General features: G+C 35.9%; 1 protein-coding gene across 1 annotated transcript in view; it reads left to right on the top strand.

Annotated features, from left to right (window-relative positions):
* The first annotated feature begins 5346 nt into the window (after positions 1 to 5346).
* The window catches only part of LOC125837606 (uncharacterized), a 33706-nt gene continuing 20603 nt past the window's right edge, over positions 5347 to 18449 (top strand). The window contains exons 1-7 of the mRNA XM_049516693.1: positions 5347 to 5798; positions 7000 to 7079; positions 9636 to 9686; positions 15436 to 15954; positions 16038 to 16295; positions 16736 to 16801; positions 18196 to 18375. Coding sequence (XP_049372650.1) covers positions 5562 to 5798; positions 7000 to 7079; positions 9636 to 9686; positions 15436 to 15954; positions 16038 to 16295; positions 16736 to 16801; positions 18196 to 18375 — 1391 coding nt within the window. The 5' untranslated portion in view covers positions 5347 to 5561. The remainder of the gene's footprint in view (positions 5799 to 6999; positions 7080 to 9635; positions 9687 to 15435; positions 15955 to 16037; positions 16296 to 16735; positions 16802 to 18195; positions 18376 to 18449) is intronic.

Below are 18449 nucleotides of genomic sequence, written 5' to 3'. Positions count from 1 at the left end.
AAATCAAGGCTACACTAGAAGTATTGCAGCAACAAATTATCTGAAACACCATGTATTGGACGCTGTAATAACAACGTTTGGAACCGTAACCATGTCTCATGAAGAGGTTCACCAACAAATCTTTTGAAGTTCTGGATGTTGTCCCTAAGCTTTACCATTTTCAAGGGAGGAAAGAATCTTTCAAGAAATGATTTGATCAACTCATTTTGTGAAGTAATAGAACCATTCGAAAATTCGTCCTACCATATAATAGCTTCCCTCATTAAGGAGAATGGAAATAATCTCAACCGAATAGATTCTTGTGAGATGTTCTTAAAGACGAACAACCCACATATATCCACGAAGTTTCAAAGATGTTCATGGATTCTTCATGAGCAAGTCCCCCAAACATTCCCCTTATTTAGGGCAATTGTAACATGATTCCTATTACATAGAACATTGCTCTCCCAGTAGTAGGAGGTAACCGGATGGCTCCATTGCTCTTAACGAACATTCACATGTATGTCGTTCTTGTCACTCATCTGATCATTTTGCCTGTTGTGACTAGCATCTACCATTTTCGCTCATAGTTCTACTTGTAAATGGGCAAAACAACAACACCAAACAATCTACTACAACTAAGCAAGTTTATAAACTAACTTCACAAATTGAAGTCTTAGCTACCATGGGCAAAACAACAACACCAAACAATCTACTACAACTAAGCAAGTTTATAAACTAACTTCACAAATTGAAGTCTTAGCTACCACTCGCCGGCAACAACGCCATTTCTTATAACACTCAAATTATCCTAAAAATAATTAGAAGAGTAAGCAGTCATCAGTAATAAAAATACCCAAGGAGTGGTTTAAGGATAAGAATTCAACTAGGAAATTAAGAATGCAAACTGATTCATTATAGCACTTTAGAGCAATTGGGTGGATGATTCCAACAAATTCATAAAATAGTTTTGTAATCAAGTATCCCAATGATATTAAAAATGCAGGGATTTCATAATTAAGAGATGATCTAGGTGTGTGGTATTAGCATTGATGTCACATAGGGGTATAAGTGGTTGCTCAATAGTACTAGACAAACACAGATAGGATAGGTCATCTTCAATAACACTAATCTTCTTTCGATCTCATAGCATCATATCATAGAATCTTCTTTCGGTCTTATTTATTTGAATTACAAATCAGCCTGTTACCTTAGTGAAATCTCTCTTTTGAGCAAATTAGGTAGCTAGAAATGAACCATAACTTCTCTTTCGAATAAACCATGGAAATAAAACCTAAGTTGCATGCATCAAGTTATTTACCCACTTCAATTGATCTCTTTTGACCATCAATCAAAGATCTAGACTAAGAGTAAGTTTGCAATCTTAACCCATGAAATAACCCCATGCTAAATAACCTAAACCTATCGATGAACAACAATAAAACAGAGCATGGCACAAGACCCACTACATTAATCAACACCCAACCCCATACTCACACCCATAGAATTAGGGTTTTAGCCAATTATTAAAAAAAGAGAAGAAAGTATACTAACGACATTACCAGGCATGAAATATCTAGAAATCAGCAACAATCTTCAATACTCACATTAGATTTTACCCACAATTGTCAATTACAAGAGTATTTGAAAAACCTCAAAACTAAGAAAAGAGTATTTCTCAATATCCAAAAACTAACTATGAAATTAGGGAAACATTTTCTATTCCAGATCCCAACATACATTTTCTCTCACTTTTGGGCTATTTATAGTTGCCCCAAAATTAGCCCAAGATTCCATACGCGACTCACTCGGTGATGTTAGTGGGGCTTGCTTAACTCGTTTGGTAGATCTTCGTTTGCTCTTTAGCTCGCCCTTCTTTTGCTTCAGGTGTTTGAATCTCAGTTGTTGAACTCGTTTGAGTAAGCCTTTCACATTCGGTGGATCACCAACTACCACTATGTTTGCACTTTCAACTTTCATTTTTACTTAAAATTCTATCACCTTTGACGATGGAACTTTAGCTCGTCCAATCTACTTCGGCGAATCACTGTTTCAACTCTAGTTCATCGACCTGCCTTGAATATTTTTAGTTGTGAACACCGTCAACTTCGGTGAGGTCAGACCAATTGGACGATCCGCCCTTTTGGTTAGGCAACCCCTGATGTTTGCGTAATCAAGACACAACTTCCAATGCAAGTGTCTATGATCGTACAATAGTAAAGTAACCCAACCAAGGGTTGGGGTCGAGTCCCAAGGGAGTGGGCTTGAGAATTAATAGAAAAATAAAATTTAGTTCTAATTAGTCATAGCTAAAAAACATTATCGAATGTAAAATGTTAAATCTAAGGGGTGACACAAGCGTCAATTATCAATGGGGGTTTGTGACAAATAAGCAAAAACAGCAAAAATGCAAAGAGTACTAATCAAGGAGATGAGATTCTTGGGATGTGATAGGAATACGGGATAAACTAAACTATTTGGTACATGCTTTTGATAATAAATCCGTTGAATATTTGTGATTAGACTAGACTATAGTGGGGTAAATTCTCTCTCGAGCAACTTACCCTGAATCAAATGGGTTCCTCTCGGACACCCATTTGCTGTATGAATAACATCATCCGCCTTAGCCCACTCACTCTCTCGAGGTGAGTGTGTGGGAGAAGGACTAGGGTTTACTCTCTCGAGCTGAACCTCATATCGACCCACTCCCACCGGCCATTAATTTAGTAGTCTTAGTTTTACGACCTCTCTCTAGAGCAAGCCAAAAACACAAAGGTGAAATCGTATTTGCAACTACAATTTAATTAAGTTCCACCACAACTACTAAATGAAATCACATTTACACAACAAATAAACCATCAACAAGCAAGACCCAACATATAATCTAACCCATATTCACAAAATCACACCCCAAGAATTGGGGTTTTAGCTAGACATGCAAAAGAGATAGAAATTTATATCAAAATGAGTTTGCATTTAAATGGGTATGAAGATTTAAGTCTCAAAATAAGCAAAGAATGAAGAATCCACAAGACCCAAGTCCAAATTCTTGGAGTTGAAACCCTTTGAATCTTCAAGTTCTTCAAAACCCTCTCCAAACTTAGAACTCATAAGTCTATGTTAAAAATTCTATATTAAAATCTCTGATAATAAGCTACAACTCTCAACAAGTATTTATAGTTTTCAAAAATATGTGCTGCAGTGGATCATTCAGCGTCGTTAGTCAAGATTGCCAATCAACTCGGCGATCCGCCCTTTGGTAGGTTTCATCGTCGTTTTGATGTATCATTCACCATCGTCGTGTTTTGGATCATTGGGTGACATAGTACTGCTTCGTGGAACTTCTCGGCGACACGCTGACTGCTCCTTTTCATTGCCGATTTGATCCTTTCTTTCAGGGCTCAGGACACTGGAGCAAAAGGTGAGGATAAGACTTTTTTGGCAATTCGCCTAATGGGTTTGGCGATTCTCAGATCTTCATTTCTTCATTCTTTGAGCTGCCTTTGTTCCTTTTTTGTTAGGTAGTGTCCATGCTTTCCCTCAAACTCCAAATACCTGAAACTTAAGAGTTTTCATCAGATATTGAGATAAAATATGCATTTGAGGACACTAATTCTATCAAAATATAGCCCTAAATGAGTCCAATTTGTGGACTCATCAAACCCCCATTGGGAGTTTGTACTCCTTTCAATGTTTTGACCTCTTTTTCATGTATTCATCCTTTCCTTGTCCTTTAGCCTTCATAGCTGCAAACATCAAAATATCATTATAATAAGACATAAATAAGCATTGATGACACTATTTATTAAACTAAAAAGGACTCAAATGAGTGGAAATCTACCACTCGTCACTATCATATCAAATAAGGATACTCAATTCACATCTCAGTTCTACATGCTCTTATTTTACATGTTATCTAATATTTTTCACCATCTATGGTCTGTCAATTAATCTTCAATTATAAATGCGATCATAAATCCCTTAAATTCTGGTACTTTATTATATTTTTCATCTTTCAGCCATTTGGACATCTAATATGAAATAATATTTAACATTAAAATGCATAAAATCAAGCACAAGTACAATTAAAACCTCAAATAAAAGACATAAAATATGCTATTTATTCAAGCACATCATGTACTTATACTACTCTTGTTGCATCTTTTTTGACGTTGATCCTAGCACCAGTGGACTCCACTGATTTTTATCATCTGAGACTGTGACTATTTTAAAGTTGTGGTGAGTCACTTGCGTTGGGAGCAATAGTCTAGCTTCATCCAAGTTATCTTCACGTCATTTTGATATTCTAGGTAGTTTGTAGCAGTAAACAATTGTACTTTGTTTTAGAACCTCTTCTACGGATGACACTAGGTTTTGAATATTTGGCTAACTTCCTCACTTTATGTTTTATTTATGAAAGTTATCCACTCTATTAATTTACTTTTTTCACATTTATTATGTATTGCTGTGTTGGGTGAAAAGTTAACTTATCTACATGCATGATTAGGGTAGTTGTGATCATATTCTTGATTTTTGGATCGTGACTATTTGGTATAAGAGCATCTATATTCACTAGTCTCACAAGTACAAGAGGAAGTGTCTAGTAGAGTCCTTCAGATCGGTACAATGGCGTTTGTATCTATCTTGGAGGGGTTATTGGAAATTTTAGAAAATATCTATTATTTGATTCCTTATCATGCATACTTGGTCATTTCTTGAGTTTCTAAACTTTGTGTGTTATTCTCTCACATATGGTGTGGACGAGGTCAACTGCAATTAGAGATGAGACACCAATACCCGTTGCTAGATCACCCCATGGGGCCAAGGCAGAGGCAAATCATAAGATGCTGCACCTGCTCGAAATGTAGGATGAAGAGGGACATCACTCAGTATGTCTCAATTCTTGAATTGTCAGCATGTGAAGTATGAATATCAAAGATAATGTTGAATGACTCAAATGATGCCTACACTTGAGTGAAAGTGGAAACTTATTGCTATGAATTTTATGATAGATTTGTCACAAACTTCTAGGAAATTTGATGCTATTTGGATCATTGCTGATCGATTGACCGAGCCTGCTTATTTTGTGGCTGTTCAAACTACCTAGCAAATGCACATGATATCTGTTTTTTTTATTTTATCATATAGACAAAGATACTCATTTGACATGTAAGTTGTAAAAATTGAAGCATGACAAGAAAGAAAAAAAAGGGAAAAAAGAAGATGAGGAATTTGACGGAAAACCCTGGCAACAGTTTAAAGTGGCCGCAATTAACTAAGCGCTTGCCAGCTAATAATGGCTCATAAAACAACTCTCTCTTGTACACATTTCATACCACAAAGGCATACAGCTAAGCTAATTGTACTCTTCGCACTTCGTCAATTCCACATCTCACCATTTCTCTTTCTCTTTCTCTCTCACTCACCCATACAGACATAGGAGATTTTGATTACAAACGCTTTTTTCAGTCCTTTTGAAATGTAGTATAAGGACAACGACTTACAAATTCATCAGTCTTTTTGTTGTATGTATCCATAGATATAGCATTCACTTCCAAACATCTCCCATCACATACACATCTATGTCGACGATCTACAGTCCATCTCGGACCCCAGCTACCTCCAGGTTGCCTTTAGGAGGCGCCGTCGCTGGTGGTGGTGGTGGTGTAAGTGGCGCATCTAGATTGAGATCTTCTTCGCTTAAAAAGCCACCTGAGCCACTTCGCAGAGCTGTCGCTGATTGTCTATCTTCTTCTTCTTCTCCTGCTCACCATGGAACACCTTCTGCCACTGCCTCTGAAGCTTCTCGAACTCTAAGGGTCAGACTTGGATCCTCTTCTATCTCTTTTTTTAATCTAGGGTTTACTACAGTACTTTCTCTAAGATTTTCCTTCTTACCTACATTTTTATTTAAACTCGAGTTTCCTTTTTACATTTCATGATGTACATTGCCTTCAGTTGAGTTTTAATCTAGGAAATTTCGCAAGGAATTGTCAAGTGTAATATAGCAATTTATTTAGCATTTTTTTTAATATATGGGATTCAGCTGCAGTCTTTGTGCAAAGATCCCAGGAGAAAGTGTGGGGTTTCGATGCTTGCTTGACTTTGAAAAGCTTTAAATACCTTGGCCAATTTGTCTGATAATCTTGTAAGCAAAGAAACAATACCAAACTTATTGGATTAACAAATACATGAAGATAATTAGATCATGACATACAATCTGTGTGTTCAGACTGATATAGAAACTCTTACCTAAAAGGGCAAGTATCTAAATGGTTCCAAAAATACTGGCTTCTTGAAAATTGAAATGCATCTATTTTATTTCATCCTCAATTGAAGACTTTGCAGTTACTCTAAAACTTAGATGCTGTCGTGTTTGGACATTCTTATGAGCCTATACGGTGAAAGGTTTTTTCTTTCTAAATTTTGAGGAGAATCCCTAATTATATGTGTGTCCAATCCAAGCTCTCACATGCTATTTATGTTTCTCTTTAGTTGTGCTTTTATTTAGTAGCTGAATAAAGGGATCAAACTAGTTAAAAGGAGGTGCTACAATTTTACAAGAGAACTTTAAATAGTAGTTGTATGATCACATATGCTGTTACTCTTGCCAGAAACCTTAAACAAGAAAAGAAAATAACTTGTCCTAGTAGGGGAATTTTCTTTTCTTGATAGGAGTTGGAGTCTCACATCGTCTGTGGGATGGGTACATGGACTTCTTTTATGGGCTTGAACAATCCTCCCCTCATGAGCTAGCTTTTGAGGTTGAGTTAGGCCAAGTTCCACTTCTTTAACATGATTCATTTATAATTGAAACTTAAATGATTATTGGCTTTTGGTGTCCTTACACTTTTAGCATAATGACATTAGTAAAGATTACACTTGTTTGGCTTATGTCCTATAATATGATAATCATGTAGTGTATAATCATTGAAATCCTTTGAACCATCGCATAATATTTCTAAAATTACAAAATGAGATGGGAAGTTGCGTTCATGCTATTAACTTATACTCTTACAGGAATATCTGGCAGCATATCCAACAATTGACTTGGCTTATGGTGTTATTTTGGATCATACACTAGCAGAGCGCGAGCGCAGGTATGCCATACTTTGTTGATAGAGGCAATAGTATACTAACATGCCTATATAGTTCAAAGCAGTATACTTATATGTCTGTCACATGTGCCATAACTACACTGATTGTTTTTCTAGTACTTCTGTGCTGAATTTCATGTTATAGATAAAAGCCATTCTTTTGATTTTAAAGTTATAAAGGATTATCTAATCCTTGTCATGTAGTTACAACAACAATATATACGGTGTAATGCCATAGCCCATAAGTGGGGTCCAGGGAGGGTGGTGGGTACACAGCCTTACCCCTACCATGTGAAGGTAGAGAGGTTGTTTCCAATTGACCCTCGGTTCAAGTAAAGCTTTTTAAAAAACAAGTATGTTAAGCAAATACAATAGTGAAGAAACCATGCTGAAAACAATGAAGAAGAGAACAATAGCAACAACAAAATAATTCTCGTCATATAGTTCTGGAACTGATTACAAGAGGTTTCTGATGAGTGTTCTTTTCCGTCTTATCTTCTAGTCTGGTTGGATGTTTGTGAGCGCTAGTTGAAATGAAGTTAAATCAGTATAATTCTCATGAGAAAGATGTCTATCATGTAACTTTATAGGCACTATGGAACAATGATGTTGAGTCTTGGAAAGGGAAAAGTAGGACTTTCAGGCTAAGTCAACTCAATATTTTAGGCAAATTTCACATAAGCAAACATGAAATTGCACATAAGTTTATGGGTGCATCTCATTGCTGATGCTATTATAGTATCATTGTTCTTTATTATGTTAAGTTTGCAGAAAACTAACAAACCATTAAATGCGTGCCTGATGTCCTCTCTTGCAGGATGGTGAAGAGAAATAATTTCCTCTCATGGCGTGCCTAAAAAACATATTATGTTAAGAATTTAAAAGCAACTCCGATTATTAACTTTTGCAATTTGATCCAATGCCTAGAAAAGATATCCCAGTAAATTTTATAGGATTATCTACCCCTTGTTGACTTGATTTAGATAGCCTCTTATGTCTGATTGTGGAATGATGATATTTTGCAGTGTGATCTTATGCCTTACCATGTATTTTCTTTTGTTTATTTCTGATAAGCGACATTGCAGTATATCTTTGTCGAAATTACTGTTCTCTTCTGCTAGTACCTGAATCACAACCTACATCGCTTATGCTTTGGGTGTCATATACTAATTTCCAATTCTTTCTTCAGTAGAAGTCTTTCTTTAGTTTATAAACAGATGAAAGTCACAAACAAGTTGTGAAAGTTGATTACCATCAATTTAGAGGTATTTGACCTAATTTAGTGAGAACTGCTTCCACTAGGTTTAGTTCTTAATCCAAGTTAACATTTTGAGTGACAATGATGAACACCATACACTTGAAACATGCAACCAAATATACAAACTGATTTGGAATATGAGATGATTTCGTCACCTCCATCTTCCTAACTTCTAGTGAACCAAAGAAAGTTGAATCTTTGAAGGGTGATATATATGATGTTATATGAAAATATTTAAATCAAGATAACTATTTCAAAAGTCCATTTTGAAAAAAATTAAGGAAAATGCATAAAGAAACCCTGAAGTATGGTCAAATTTTCAGTTACACACCTTATTTTTTGCGGGAATCCTATTACCCCTGGACTTATTTGAAACAATATTATCAACCCCTAAATGCTGAGGTGGCAAAGAGAGTGCATTTCACTCTCTTTGAGTGTGTGAGAAGCACAAAAAATGTTAAAACTTTCTAAATATTTCATTTATCAAATATTAATTTTCCTCATTTTTTATTATTTCTTTTCTTTTTCTTTTATTTTCTTGGCCACCACCATCACTATAGCCACCGCGTCTCTCCTCCACCATTTCCATTACCCTTGGACTTGATTTGCACTGCTTGCCGGGGTAGACATAGGTCACCAAACTTCACAAAATATAACTGATCTTTTAACCTTTTATTTGTTTGAGGGGAACATTTGAAGAATAAATCATGTATATATAACCTGATTAGACACCCAAATCCCAGTTGTAAACTTGAGCCACATTGTTCAATTTTTTCCCTTTATCATGTGGTGATAACAATATATTTATCTTAATTATATATTAGCATGGATATGAACTTGGATTCTCTAAATAAAAAATTGAACATATACTTGTACTTAAATGGAATTTAAAATTTAAGTAATCAGTAAGAAATGTGTTATTCATGTTATTGGGGTCTGTATATGCACAGGGATTATTGGTATTTGTAGCTTAGTGCAAAAGTATATGCTGGATCCTAGTTTACCCTACTTAAATAACATGACAGTTTGCTGATGCTCTCCGTTGCTCTTTAAGTGTGGGAAAATATTGTTACAGCTGAAGCTAGTAAGGAAAAGGTTATAATTGTTTGTAGTAGCTGGAATTTTAGTTTTCTGCAAATTTGAACTGTTCTGTGAGGCATCGTGCTTCTTGAATTTCTTTTCTCCCTTCTTGAGATTTTGTTTTTTGCTTTATTGCTTCTTGGATGTTCATGTTTCCTATAACCATTACATTGTACTCTGTCCTACTGATGTCCTTTTTTCCATCTTTGATATTGAATCAGCCCAGCAGTTGTAGCAAAGTGTGTGGCGCTTTTGAAACGGTATCTTCTAAGGTAGTTTCTTCCTTTTGCTTATGATTTCTTCTTTCCCATTGAAAATCTAAGGTTTCATATCTCACTCGAGCACTGACATTTAGCTTATTTAGATTGTCATCATTATACATTTTGTGACAGATTTTTTTTTCATCAATATTTTATGACAGATTTCTGTTACTAACTTTGAATTCATCACTCAAATTTACATGAACCTGATATAACTAACTTTTCCACCTTTACCATCTATTTATGTTTAATACTGTAAGTTATTTCCTTCTCAATATATACTGTAAAAATCTTAGATTTGTGACTTTTGTTGTTAGAGGCCTCGTTAATGTTGAAAAGGACAAGTTTTCATTAGAATTCATTGTGATCTTTGTAGAACGAGTAAGTTAATCCACCATTTACTTACAAATTGTTAAAAAGTAATTCAAATGGAGTTGAGATATTAGGAGCAACCTGAACCCTCTAAATAAAGTAAAAAATGCTCCTATGCACGATTCTCAAGGCTTTTCTCTCTCCTACTTTCTAGGAGAGAGAACATCCTTTCTTTGGTGCCTTCACTGGCCTTCAAATTGCCTGGTAGCTCAGATTCACCCACTGTGATTTCTGTCAAACTCTTCTCCTTTTTTTTTCTCTCTCATCACACTCCAGGCTTCTTCCATCAAGAATATGGAGGAAATTAGAATCTATTTCAACGTGGGTGTCAAATTTTTTGATATCACCAGGTGGACAACCAGCAATGAAACTTGGTACGAATGGGTAAAAAGAAGTCGCTACATGATGAGACGATCAACTTTGAGCACAAAGATTATGGTGTGGATTTGTAACATACTAGAAGATGCATCTAAACTCGAGAATAACACAATCAGGAGGTGGAAAACTAAGGAGTAACTCACAGATTTCTTCTGTACCCGGAAATTTAATGCTTATGGTTGGTATATGCATCCTCTCACTTCAACCAAAAGAAAGGACGATTTCAATAAATACCTGAGTTGACATTGAATGCTTGCCGAATAGACATAACTATTGTGAGAAATATAGGAGAAAAAATATTATTGAATTTAATATTTACATTATTATGTTGAGATCCTATTTATAAACACTACATTAGACTCCTTTTCCAACTAAGACACTATAATACAATCCTTTTTCAAGTAGAATTCTATATACTATTTCTTTTTCTATTCCTATTCTAAGTAGGGTTGTATATATTATTTTTATTCCTATTCCTATTCTAACACTCCCCGCAAGCTGGTATACAAGTCTAATGTACCTAGCTTGTTACAGATGTAATTAATACTAGGACTGGTGAGGGGCTTGATGAAGATATTTGCAAGTTGAACACTCAACTTTACAAAATTGATAGTCAATCTCAATGTGCTTAGTCTTCTCACGAAATATTAGATCTAATGCAGAATATCGATAAAACATAGAGTGATCAGCTCCACTATGAGTCATGCCAAACTCCTGAATTATTGTGCTGACTTCCCAAACCAAGCTTGAGAAGACCATTTCAGACCATAAAATGACTTGCACAACCAACATGCAAGGCTACTAGATTCCCCATGAGCAACAAAACTAGGTGGTTGCTCCATATAGACTTATTCCTCGAGATCATTGTGGAGAAAACGTTCTTAATGTCCAACTGATAAAAAGGCCAATGGAGAACGACAACCATAGATAGAAAAAGGCGGACATATGTTGTTTTAGCCATGGGAGAGAAAATATCACTATAATCCAACACAAATATGTGAATATCCTCTTTTTCTGGCAAAAGTTAATTTGAAACTTAAAAAAAAAGTGCATGACAACTCAAATTTGTTAGAAATAATGCAATGATCGCAGGAAAAGTGCTTGAAATCTGGTATAAAATATAGGAATAGTTTCGAAATCAAGAGATGAGCAGATCTTAAACAAGAAAGTCACCGTAAAACTAGTCAAAACATGCTCATACGCTGGATTATTAGATTTGATGGCGGAAAGTGGTCATAATTTGAGAAATAAAATTATTTGGATAGGATCTAAATAATGGCACGACCCTATTGGGAAAGAGAATCATATGAGTAGTGTCAGAATGATGGCACGACCCTACTGGGAAAGCGAATTATATGGTCAGAGTTGGATTGATGCACGACCGTACTTAGAAAGAGGAATTATATGGATAGGGTTGGAATGACGTCATGACCTTACGCAAATCAAATTTGAGGAGTCATCGAAAAGACACATGGAACTATGCAAACCAAATATGAGGAGTCATCAAAAAGACACGGTAATATGCTACTCAGATATGAGAAAGTAGTTTGGAAAGATACACAATGCTACTCAAATCAGATATGAGAACGTAGTTGATGGAAAGATGCACAGTGCTACGCAAATCAGATATGAAAAAGTAAGTCATTGAAAAGATGCACGGGGCTACACAAATTGGATACGAGAAAGTAATCACCGGAAAGATGCACGATGCTATGTAAATCAAATATGAAAATGTAGTCACTGAAAAGATGGCACAGTGCTAATGATAAAGTAGTCACTGAAAAGATGGCACGGTGCTAATGATAAAGTAGTCATCGTAAAGATGGCACAGTGCTACACAAATTAGATATGACAAAGTAGTCACCCAAAGGATGGCAAGGTGCTACGCAAATCAAATATTAGAAAGTAGTCACCAAAAAGATGGCACAACGCTACACAAATTAGATATGAAAAAATAATCATAAAGATACACGGTGACCCAATTTTCGCTAACATAATCATTGGCCAGATGGGTGACATATATGGGTAATAGCCTCCTACTGACAGTGGAAGCTCTTTGATCTCTACCAAGATCATAGAGACTCTGATATCATGTGAGAAATATAGGAGAAAAAATATTATTGAGTTGTGTATCTACGTTATTACATTGAGGCCCAATTTATAGACACTATTACTTTTTCAACTAGGACACTACAATAGAATTCTTTTCCAAGAAGAATTTTATATACTATTCCTATTTCTATTCCTATTCAAAGTAGGATTGTATATGTTATATTCTTGTTCCTATTCCTATTCTAATATGAAGATAGATAGGTTAATTAAATGCTCCAATCTTTTGTTAAATACAACTTTTAATGAGGATTACTCATGCCAATGCAATATGAGAGTAAATGGCAATCAAATGCACTTCGAGAGTCCACAGTCACCCCGTACAAATGAGACAACAGGCAGCAGGGGTGAAGGACAATGTACCTCACTCTCTTGTAAGACAATTTTCAGGCTTAAACATTTAAAAATGGCTGGGAACTTGTTTGTATTCGAGTTTCCGAACAGAAACACAGCGTAAAAGACACTGAAGAAGGAATGGAGATGGAAAAAGGGAAAGATCTGTCTCGAGTAGTAGAGTCCCACTACAATCTGCACACTTTTATATCAGAAAACTACAACTTTCTGGATTAGGGATTTGGGTTCCTCCCTCATTTATGATCGCAGAAGATTTTTACGGAGATCAAGAATCTTTGTGGAGGCTGGGTTTCCACAGAAGAAGAAACAAAGCTTAACAATCACTTTAAGTGGGCAACAACAACAACATACCCCGTGTAATCCCACGAGTGGGGTTTGGGGAGGGTGATATGTACAATCTTTCCCCTACCTTTTGAAAGAAGAAAGATTGTTTCTAATAGGCCCTCGGGTCAAGTGAAACATATCAAAACAAGTATGGTTATAAAAAAACGGATTTGAGTTTTGTTCAAGTAGATCTTCCAATATTGATGTAGAAATTTGACGTACTCAAATGAGAACATACAAAAACGAATAAATGGTTTTGGGATTATGAAAGAATTTAATAAACCGACGAACTCTTAAAAAAATAAATAACAACTTCCAGTTTCAATTTTCGTTGTGAAGGACATACTTTTAACCTATCCTGCATTTACTCATCAGCATGAAGCATCAATTTGTTGGGAAAAATTTGTCGGTAAAGATTTAGGAACAAACAAGTTGATCCATCTATTCATATGTTATTGTCAAGTACTACCTATGTTTCATTCTATATAATAGTGTTTGATAGGGAGCATAAGATGTAATCTGAAAAAATATTGAAGTAATTGTTCAAAAGTTAGTTTGATTGGGAAAACATTAAATCAATGTTTATTAAAAGCTCAACAGTTTGATGAATTTCAATTCCTGAAAGTTGTGAAAGTAGTATAAAACTTGATGAGTGTAAAAAATTTGGATATGAAAGGAAAGAGTATTATTATATTAATTGAATTGGAGGGAATAGGGGTGTTCATGGAAAACCAAACCAACTGTAAAAAACTGACTTTTAAATTTGATTTGGTTAGATTTTTATTTAAGAAAAACTGACAAAATTCGTTTGGTTTGGTTTTAAGCAAAAAATAACCAAAAAAATCAATCCAAAAGGACTATAAATACCTATTCAAAAATTGTATAAACATGTGTATATGTATATTCTTATATATACTTTTTGGTGTACTGCTTTTTGCAATGACTTTGACTTGACTGGTTTCATCTGAAATTTAGCTTTCTGTTGGTGCTGAAAAAATTGTCATCTACATGTTTATATAGATGCAAGCGTGTGTATAGAAGTACTTTGACATATGGACTAGTTAAGTGTCGATATGCACTTAGTGAAGTGCTATTACTATCTACCTGTATTAGTGTATTTTGTGCCACAGTGTTTCTCATATAACCGATGTCCTGGACAATGTCTTGCTTTTGACAACCGTGGTGTCCTAGATAGCTTTTGTTTGCCTCTACTGATTCCATGGGTACCTGCTACCTCCCACCAACACAAGTACCACCAACTCTGTCCACACTTGGACATATAGGAAGAAATCACCTAGTGTTTTTGCCTTTGGTGGGATTTGAACCATGGTTCTCAGCCCACTTCATTGGTCACTAGGCCACACCTTTCCCTTGGGTGCAATATAGATGATGTCCTTGACAGCCTTTTCTTATTTTTGAGATGATTTCCTTGACAGTGTTATGTCACATTTTTTTAAAAACGACAAAAAACCAAACAAACTAACAAAAACTGAATGGATTAAGTTTCCACAAAGTATGGTTTGATTTGGTTAAGTATTTGAAAAATTGACTTAATTGGTTTGATTTCTTTTAGGTAAAAACCGATCCAAACTGAACTGTCAACACTCCTAGAGGGAGTAATAACTAAAGAGTGAATCTGTGGAAATTGTTTGGTTTACATAAATACAATATCATAAAAAGATCATTTTTTTGATCGTTCATCAATATTTTGGAATTTGACTACTGGAAAGATGACATGAAGATATGACTGTTGGTTATAAGAATCAATTATCTGAACAAATGAGTTCTTTATGAAAGTCATGTTCTAGTTTCAATCCTTGGAGTGAAAACTTACTATAACCTACGCACATTTATCATCAGTGTGGGAAACAAATTTTGTCTTGACAAGTTTGGGATTGGAAATACGAGAGACAGTGTAATTTCATCATCAGTGGGCTATAATATTCTTCCCTGGATCTCATTCAGCCAATTTTGTATATTGTGATCACTCTCATTGAACTTGTTAAGATGATCAATGAACAACCTATGAAACTGAATCCATTCCTACTTTTCTCCTATCACAAAATGTTAGTGGGGCCAACACTCAAGTAACCTTTCAAAGCACTTAATGTTTATTGAGTGCTTATGATATCCCAACTCTAGTTGAATACTATGGTCGTTTACATATCTTACCATGAAGAACCTTTAAATCTCTCATTACAACAGTGCTTTATGTTTGTTGCAGATATAAACCCAGCGAGGAGACATTGGTACAGATTGACCGATTTTGTGTAAGCATCATTGCTGAATGTGATATGAGTCCCAACCGAAAATTGGCTCCATGGTCACGTTCTTTAAGCCAACAAAGTAGTGCATCTACCGCATCAAGTACTGTATCGCCTTTGCCTGTTTCGAGTTATGCATCAGGAGCACTTGTGAAGTCCTTAAATTACGTTCGTTCTCTAGTCACACAATATATCCCAAAGCGATCATTTCAACCAGCGGCTTTTGCTGGAGCAGCTACTGCATCAAGACAAGCACTTCCTACACTGTCATCTTTATTGAGCAAATCCTTCAATTCCCAACTTGGCCCTGCAAATGGTAAAGAACTATTGGAGAATAAAGATGTCTCTACTATTTCGACTTCAGGCTCACCTATAGCTGAAGAAATTAATAGAATGGAAGATCATGAATTCACTGCTTTTGATGTTTTCAAGTGGCGTTGGTGCAGAGATCAACAATCATCACCATCTCCATCCAAAAGGTAGTTAAATTATTCGCTAGTGGTCCTGTAATATCTATTTGCTCTGTAGGGCATTTACTGATTATGGAAACCTCAACTTTCAGTGACCATCTTTTGAATCCGAAAGATGTGAGTGCACATAATTTCCTTGAAGTAGGTGCAGCAGCTCTTCTTGTTGGTGACATGGAAGCTAAAATGAAGGGTGAGCCTTGGAAAATCTTTGGGAGTTCGGAGATGCCTTATCTAGATCAACTTTTGCAGCCTTCACTGCTCACGACCGTGACCAATTCCGCGTCTGCTCGTGCCCACTTAAGAGCAATAACAGCTCTAAAACGTTCTAAACCAGGGCCTCATCAAATATGGTAAATACAATTGGCACTGTTTCTCTATATCGTTTTTCAATTTTCTCATCTGAACATGCTTCTTGAGGTTGGTTTCTACTATGACAGAAAACAATCTCAAATTCTTAATGGAAGTTATAGGAGCTTCACTTTGTCTGGTGAATTTATTTTCACTTGTTCATCTTCAAACAACTTCTTCCACTCATTGAATGTGGAGGTTTTACTTGAGTATAGAAACATGAATTCCGTAGTCTATGTTAGAAGTGTTCCAGACCCCACCTAGTGGGATTTCACTGGGTATGTTGTTATGTTAGAAGTGTTGAAAACCCTTGTTTATCTCAGTGTTGTGCATCTATGAAGAGCTGTAATACAATTTCAAGTCATGCAAAGTAATGAATCTGAACCAGTGAAACTTTAATTTTTGATAATAATTCTTCTTTCCTTATATATGTGTAAATCAGGGATGATTCTCCCGTGAGCACTTTCCGTCCCCGTGCAAAGCCGCTTTTTCAGTATCGACACTACAGGTATGTCATGAGGCATTACTTAAAAAATATATTTTCTTTTAAGATAATTTAAGTGTTTTGTTATCACTTGAAACACAACTTTTTTCAATGTGAGATAAAAAAATTCTACGCTTTCCTACACTAGGGCTTAGTTTAAGTGGTAAAGGTTGAGGGACTTGTGGCTTAGGTCACAGATTTGAGCCCTGTACCATGCAAATTAAGTCGGGTATGTAAGTGGAGAATGATAAAGGGGTGGACCCATTATCCCCTAGTTTGAAGTTATGATTGGTCCTGAGTTGGCAAGGGCAAAGGTTGAGGGACTTGTGACTTAGGTCACAGATTTGAGCCCTGTACCATGCAAATTAAGTCGGGTATGTAAGTGGAGAATGATAAAGGGGTGGACCCATTATCCCCTAGTTTGAAGTTATGATTGGTCCTGAGTTGGCAAGGGTGGAGGGGTGGGCCCATTATCCCCGAGTTTCGAAGTCTGCGGCCGTTCCTGGGTTGGCCCCGACAGATTTCTTGGTCATAACAAAAAAAAGAAGAAATTCTTTACTTTCAAATTATAGATGTTCTTGAGTTCTTATGTCCAGCCTTAGTTTTCAAATTTTGTGGCCAATCTATCTTATTTCAGTTATACAGCTTGGTTGTTGGAATGTTATACATTTCCCTCTCCCCTTCCCCTCGGGATGTTGGTCCATGTCCCCCTATCCATGAATTTAAAATATTTTTAGCTAGTACCTCGCCTCTTTACCTCCTTTACGGATATGATTTGTACTGTAGACCAAAGTGTGAGCATCCCTTTTGAGTTGTTGATGGTCAATTAATAAAGAAAGATGGCTTATGCTGTCTTATCTCGTCATATCCATTATTTTTCCGAATTTCACCTTGCTTCTTCCTTGTCTTACACATGCACAACTATAGCTGCGTTACATTGATCCTTTGTTTATCTCGAGACCGGTGTGGAACGAGTCTAACACGGACACGAGTACGTCGTCCTAGTTCTTAAAGTACATTATGAATTAGCAAAAACTATCACCCGGAAAAGCTTATATAATTGGAAAATTGCTGATGTTGAGATCCTCACAAGGTAGAAGAATTCTAAACTAGGGGATTTAGTCATTGAGATTCTTAAAGTACAGGAGATAAAATTTGACTTAAGGTAGACCGTAGATTATTTTCAGAGGTGATAGATATGATACTGAAAGTTGTTTCTACTAGATTAAATGTTCTCTCTTCAATGACACATTTTATCCGCTTGTTGTAGGTTTCTTTGATATGTGTGTTCATTGAGTTTGCTCTCTTTAATAATATGTTTTTGTTGCTTTCCTTCTAGGTATGCATTTATCATCTTCCACTACCTAATTTCCTCCCTCTTTTGTCTTTCTTGATTCATAATATGTTGATGTTATCAGTGAACAGCAGCCTCTGCGATTGAATCCGATGGAGGTCTATGAGGTTATTGCTGCAGCCTGCTCTGAGACTTCTGCTCCAAATACTTATCCGATGACATTTTCATCTAAACTAAGTAACAACAGTGGAAAGCCGTCAATGGACGTGGCTGTCAGTGTACTTGTCAAACTTGTAATTGACATGTACGTGCTCCTTTCCTTGCATCTAGAACTTTTACATTAAAAAGTAACAGGAATATCGTGAATTTTGTTTATTT

Source organism: Solanum verrucosum, unplaced genomic scaffold (genome assembly GCF_900185275.1).
Source record: "Solanum verrucosum unplaced genomic scaffold, falcon-dt-bn FXZP01000156.1, whole genome shotgun sequence".
NCBI classification, from domain to species: domain Eukaryota; kingdom Viridiplantae; phylum Streptophyta; class Magnoliopsida; order Solanales; family Solanaceae; genus Solanum; species Solanum verrucosum.
The sequence above is the reverse complement of the archived record's forward strand: the minus strand, read 5'-3'. Positions and strand labels throughout refer to the sequence as shown.